At 38.2% G+C, this 6,507-nt stretch overlaps 1 protein-coding gene across 1 annotated transcript in view; it reads left to right on the top strand.

Moving 5' to 3' along the window:
- Positions 1-1,796: 1,796 nt before the first annotated feature.
- Positions 1,797-6,507, top strand: part of LOC104621825 (WD repeat-containing protein 47-like) — a 20,299-nt gene continuing 15,588 nt past the window's right edge. Inside the window, 5 exon segments of the mRNA XM_010288419.1 lie at positions 1,797-1,954; positions 3,529-3,612; positions 4,162-4,246; positions 6,299-6,502; positions 6,505-6,507. The exon segment at positions 6,505-6,507 is cut by the window's right edge and continues 605 nt beyond it. Of these exon segments, the coding sequence (XP_010286721.1) occupies positions 1,797-1,954; positions 3,529-3,612; positions 4,162-4,246; positions 6,299-6,502; positions 6,505-6,507 (534 nt within the window).

Genomic DNA, 6,507 nt, shown 5'->3' on the forward strand with positions numbered 1-6,507 from the left:
ATGGACTCCAGTTTTCCAAGGTAGGGTATGCATCATCTCTTCAGCTTGTCTTGGGAGCTGCATTATGCACAGTTGGTTGTCTTTCAGCATCACAGTTGCTACATTTCCACATAAGTAAATGCTTGTGTAAGGGAATTAAGACGTATTTTTATTTCTTCTTTTGAATTGAAAGGAGGAACAGCTGGGGTAACTATAACTTATGGCTGTGGACATCTTGTTCTCCTGTGGTCATCTCCCTTTATTCATTTTTTTTGATCACTCTTATTCTACTGTCTCACCTTGTTCGTTGGGATATCACCTGCTGCTGACAGCTCATCAGTGATACTGGCGGCTTCTCTGTTCTTTGGTGCACTCTCATAATCAATTTAAGTTAGGTTAAGACTTTGCTACTGCCAGAAAACAAAGCTCTAAGTTCCTTATGTTGGCATTAGTGCCCTTGTGTCCACAGGGTGGATAAATGTTTAACTTGTGCCTGGATCAGAGGAGCGGTCTGGCTAACCATACAGCTCCGTTGCAGGTGCCATGAAGTGGCTGGGGACCTGTGTCTGGGGAGTACAGAGATGGGAAGAGGGACCACCCCTTTCTGCAATAACATGGGCTTAAATTAAATTTTTCCTGATGTGAAATTGTACTCTTGTAGCTACTAGCTTTGTTTTGAAGAGCTCCTGATGAGGCAGTGCTACGTGGCTTGGCTGTGTTACAGGGTTTCTCCCCACATCCCCAGATACTTTTCAGCAGATCAATGTGGGAGCTGCAGCTGTAAAGTCTACTTTTTTAATTTTTTTTAACCTTAAAAAGAGAACAGCTTCTACTTTAAGTCAGATTTAAGGAACCATGCAAGACAGCCAGAAGCAGAATTTATTTTAGGTTTCCTAAGCGAAGTACATGCTACAACTTTCATGTCCGTGAAGGAATTGTGTTGCAAAGGAGCTTGGATGTTGTATCCATGGGAGCTTTAAACAATCTGATTGCTGGCAGCCAGGGCCTTGGCCTGTCACTGCCCCAGCTGAATCTTCCCACTCTTCCTTTCTGCTGGCTGGAGAGCTCATTAGACCTGCCTTGTTGAGCCACTTCAGCATGTAAGTTGGTGGAAAAGCTAACTCCTCACAAAGGTGAGGCGTGCAAAGGGCAGGCCAGGAAGACGCAGCTGGAGGCAGGTGAGTGAATGGGGCTCTGGCAGTCAGTGGCCAAACTGGCTTAGGCCAACTTGGGTTTGCTGCTTTAGACGTTTCATAAAACATATAGATGGAAATAGGTGTCCTAATGAAGGAAGAATGAAAAGCCTTGGCTTAATTGCCATGCACCACTTCAAAAATGGGGGGGTAGGGTGGGGGAAAACTGCGTTTTTAGTGTGCTGTGCTTTTTGTATGTGTTAGAAACATTTAACTTTATATGTAAGATCTCTAGATAATGACATAGTGACTGGTTTGGTTTTTTATGCTCTTTGAACTTCACTGTTTGCATTTCAGACAGGAAAATTTTACATACTGCAGACTTGGTAACCACAATATTTTCATACTGCAGGAGGGTTATTCTTGGCAGATTTGTTTATCTGGGCCCCTATATAAGGATAGGACAGAAACAAAAAAGATGCAGATGCATTGTTAGGTCTTAATTGTGGCTTCATAACCAACCTCTTAAAATCAGTTTCCTAATCTTGTCAATGTAATTTTTGTAATGCTACAATACTCTGTCCTGTAAAACTGTTTAAGTAGCCAATGTTTGGTAACCAAGCAGAAAATACGATATTGATTGTAGCTAAAATTCTGTCTTCTTTTTCCTTTTAGACTGCCATCATGACAGCTGAAGAAACAGTGAATGTTAAAGAAGCTGAAATAATTAAACTAATACTAGATTTTCTAAACTCAAGGAAACTTCATATCAGTATGCTGGCGCTTGAGAAAGAAAGTGGGGTCATTAATGGCCTGTTTTCAGATGACATGCTTTTTCTAAGGTAGGACTTCTTTCTGTGGTGCTTAAATACCACATGCATGAAAACACACAGTTGGACTGTGATTTGATGGGCAGCCCCATGCCACTAAGCAGGAGGTCTTATGCCCTTTCTTATTTTGCTGCTCCTTGGTCTCAATTCCATGGTGCAGCCCTGTATCGTGTTCCAGCTCTGAAGTTAATGACCTCCTTCTTTGAGCCACTTGAAGTAACTGTCTAAGCATCATCAACACAGGTTTAGAGTTAGATCGGTTTTTTGTTTGCTTGTTCATTCATTTTACCTTGGCTATTTTTCTGGCATGTTAATGAATTAAAGTGGAAAGTCTTAACAAGTGCCAGTGTCAGCAGAGGATAAGTCACGGAAAGCATATGAGCAGGAGTAGGATGGGAGAGCAAGATCTTCTGCTGGCAGCAGTGATCTGTTATTTGCTTACCATGTCACATGGAACTGAATGTGTGGTCTATTGATGTCTAAAATAAAATATTTTGACAATACTCTAGTGTGAAGATCTAGGATGAGTGGAGTGGTTTCCAAAATACTATCTGCGTTTCAAAATAATATCTAGGTTTATTACCATAAATTTAACAATATGAAAAGGGTCTCTGCTGTCATTAAGGTGTGAGAGTTGATGTGATTTTACCATTCATGATGTTGCACTCAAAATTATTAAAAGGGGTTACAGTAGTGTTTTAACATTGCTGTTTTCTATTTCATGCCAAAGGTACTTAGCTTTATAGAAGCACGAGAAAATAATTTATCCAGCTGTTTTAAAAGAATTAAAAACAAATTTTATCACTGAACAAGATTTCTCACCTGGTTTCTGTTTTGATTATAATTACGGGTATTGGAAAAAGATGAAAGAACGAAAGATTAAAGTTATTAATCGTATTTGTTTGTCTCATTCTTAGCTTAGTTGGAGTATACATCTAATGAGAAACTCACCCATTCCTTGTAGATCTGGGCCTTTTATAGAGAGCTCTGTGTGATAAGAGAGCATGAAGAAATGTAACTAATGCGCATGTGCAGTATAGCCCACTGGTCTTGGAGTGGGAGCTCTTGTGCTGGCATAGTTCCTGCCAAGCTGTTCCTCTTCATTCTTAATATGGGACCTGCATGTTTTCTGTCCCTCTGACACCCCACACACTCCCATTTAGGCCCAGCAGTATTTATACAATCAAAATTAACTCATTTTTAAGTTCGCTTTCATTCTTCAGGTTGTATTCATGGAATCAATATATGTATTCATATTCTTCAAGTAATAGTTTTTTTTAAAGTAAGAATTACAGGTAAAGCAGGAGACAGGACCGTTTTGTCCTTTTTTATGAGTCTTTAAAAGTAATATTTGTCCTTCTATGCAGTTATTTTTATAAAATATTGAGAAAGGACTTCGATTTTGCTCTTATTACGAGTTACATCAGACAGTCATCTTGGCATCTGTGCAAAGCATTAACTTTTCAAAACAGGTTGATCACCTGATATATATTTAAATGACTTGTGTATTTAAATGAGCTGCTTGCTTAGAAGGAAGGATTTTTTTTTTTTCCAGTGAAATTAAAGGAGTAACTCTTTTTTACTAGGCAGTTGATTCTTGATGGGCAGTGGGATGAGGTTCTTCAATTCATTCAGCCTCTTGAATGTATGGAAAAATTCGACAAGAAAAGGTAAAATAGAGTTTATGTCAGAGTTCAATTTCTTTGAGTTGTCGAAAATACATGAAAAGTATTGTGTGTGAAAGCAGTAGTTCCAAGTTTCTTTACCTTAGTTTTTGCTTTTTCTAACCTGTATACAGTTCCTAAAGTGTGTGCATGTGTTTTTTAACTTAAGCTATGAAAAATATGTGCATGCAATCTGTACTAAATTGTCATTTGTCGTACACTTTAAGAATATGGTGCATGTTGTACTAGGTTTTTATAGTTGGCTGCTCTGTCATATTTCTATTTAAGAAATGAGCATGATTGATAGACTTTTTTTTTCTTATTAGCCTTCTAATATTTTCTAATATTTCTGAAACTAACAATTGAAAAATAACATTTTTCTGTTGAAAAAATAATTTTGTGGTTACCTGTTTGTTAAAAGTTGAGATCGGAGTTCCTTGTCATTGCAATTTCTAAGTCTAACTCAAAAATTAGCTGTAAAATACCTTCCTTGTCTCTAAAAGAATATTTAGCTACTGGATCAAGATGTATGATAATTTCATTTCTCACCTGCAGATTTCGTTACATTATAATGAAGCAGAAGTTCTTGGAAGCCTTATGTGTAAACAATGCGATGTCAGCGGAAGATGAGCCTCAGCATGTAAGAATTGTGTCTGTTATGGGAATTTTTTTGTTGTTAAGAAGCCTCTTGAGGTAAAAAAAGGCAAAGCAGAAGTTCCCAGCACCAAATAAACACATTTTAGCTATTACCAAATGGTTTCATAAACAATGGAAGAAATAACTGATATGCTTTGGAGATAAATGTGGGTCCCAGGTCTCAAGTAGAATTGTATATAAAAGGGTTGCTTGAAACCTAGCAGCATAGATCAGTGACCATATGCTGTGTTTGTGGTCCTGATCCTGATATTTACTTTACGCCATTATGCTAAAGTACAGGGCTGTCTCTCCCCACCTCCCCACCCACCCCCAATGCTCTGAAGCAAGCCTCAGAATCACAGAAATTTATTGTCATAATCAGGACCAGGTGAAGTATTCAGGTTTGAATTAATCTTAATTTCTGTTGCTTTTAGAGAGAAAGCACACAGTTGTTTCTTTGGAGAGGATAGATGTGTACACAAAGGACCAATTCAGTTAAATGTGCAAATAGCAGGAGTTGTGAACTTAGATTTTTTTCGATATGGAAAGAGACATTAACTTCAAACTGACAAAGAAGGTGTGCAGATTATGAAATTAATTACAGTTTTTCATTTATGTTGATAATGCAGGAATACCAAATTTCTAACAGAAAAATATTATGAAATTAAAAATTAAGAATGCTTGTAGTTTTAGGAGAATTGATTTTTGTTTTCAAAACTGAGTTTATTTTAATTCGCTGTCCTATTAGAATCATAGGATGCTGAAAGGAACCTTTAAAGGCCATCTAGTCCAACCCCCCTGCAGTGAGCAGGGACACCTTCAACTAGACCAGGTTGCTCAGAGCCCCGTCCAACCTGACCTTGAATATTTCCAGGGATGGGGCATCTACCACCTCTCTGGGCAACCTGTGCCAGGGTTTCACTGCCCTCAGATGAAAAACTTCTTCCTTATATCTAGTCTAAATCTACCCTCTTTTAGATTAAAACTATTTCCCCTTGTCTTACCGCAACAGGCCCTGCTGAAAAGTCTGTCCCCATCTTTCTTCTAAGCCCCCTCTAAGTACTGGAAGGCTGCAGTAAGGTCTCCCCAGAGCCTCCTCTTCTCGAGGCTGAACAACCCCGACTCTCTCAGCATTTCTTCATAGGAGCGGTATTACACATACGTTATACTGCAAGGTCTTCTCTTGACAGACTAGAGAAAGCTAAAAGTAAGTCTTTATTTATAGTTGTAAAGGGAAGGCATATTATTCCTCTAATTGCTCAATCTGCATACTGTTACTAGGTAGCAGCAGAGAAAAAAAAAATGAGATGTATGTCCTTTATTTTTTGTTTTGAATGTTACCAAATGTGTTGGCATGTTGTGGATGAAAGGCTGCTGTACTGAGCAAATGCTAGGTAACATAGGTAAGTGGGATTTTTTTATTATTTTTTGAATCTTTGTAACTAAAAATAGTAAGTTATGTGTATTTAACATGGTTCTCGGCTTTAGCTATCAACAAACTTTGTACGAAAGCCCTCTATTCATTTGGAGGTCTTATCTTCTGGAACTTATTGAACTTCTTAAACATTTTTCATTGAAGAACAGAAAATCTCAATACAAAAGCCAACTCAAAAGTTGCTTATCACTGGAAACTAGAGAAATCTACCAGCCTTTTATAACTTACGCCAGTAGTTTTTCATAGACATAAAAAAGGGGAAAAATCGGTTAGCTTTGAGAATAGAAGTAACCTTTTGTGCTACAGTAGAATTGAAGCTTTTTAGCTGCAGCTTTAAAATTTTAAGTCTATTAAACCTGCAGTGACATGAAAAAGTTCCATAGATCTGTAGAAGATGAGGAAGGGGAATTTCAGGAAGCCAAAGCATCCAGGAATATGGCTCTGTTGTAACTATATTTGCATCAGCAATTTCAGACTCTATGCCATTTTAATGAAATATAAGCAGTAATAAAGGAGTGATAGCGGAGAAATTCTGCTATCTCCTGTTTTTCTTCAACTAACTGATTTATTGTAGAAACATATGTACTACAAACTACTGTGTTAATGTTAATATTTCTGTAGCTGGAATTTACAATGAGAGAGGCTGTACAGTGCCTGCATGCGCTGGAAGAATATTGTCCCTCTAAGGAAGACTATAGTAAACTCTGCTTGCTACTGACGCTGCCTCGCTTGACCAACCACGCAGAATTCAAGGACTGGAATCCCAGCACTGCACGGGTTCACTGCTTTGAAGAAGCCTGCGTCATGGTGGCGGAGTTTATTCCTGAGGA

The sequence above is a fragment of the Phaethon lepturus genome, unplaced genomic scaffold (assembly GCF_000687285.1).
Source record: "Phaethon lepturus isolate BGI_N335 unplaced genomic scaffold, ASM68728v1 scaffold54855, whole genome shotgun sequence".
Classification (NCBI taxonomy): Eukaryota; Metazoa; Chordata; class Aves; order Phaethontiformes; family Phaethontidae; genus Phaethon; species Phaethon lepturus.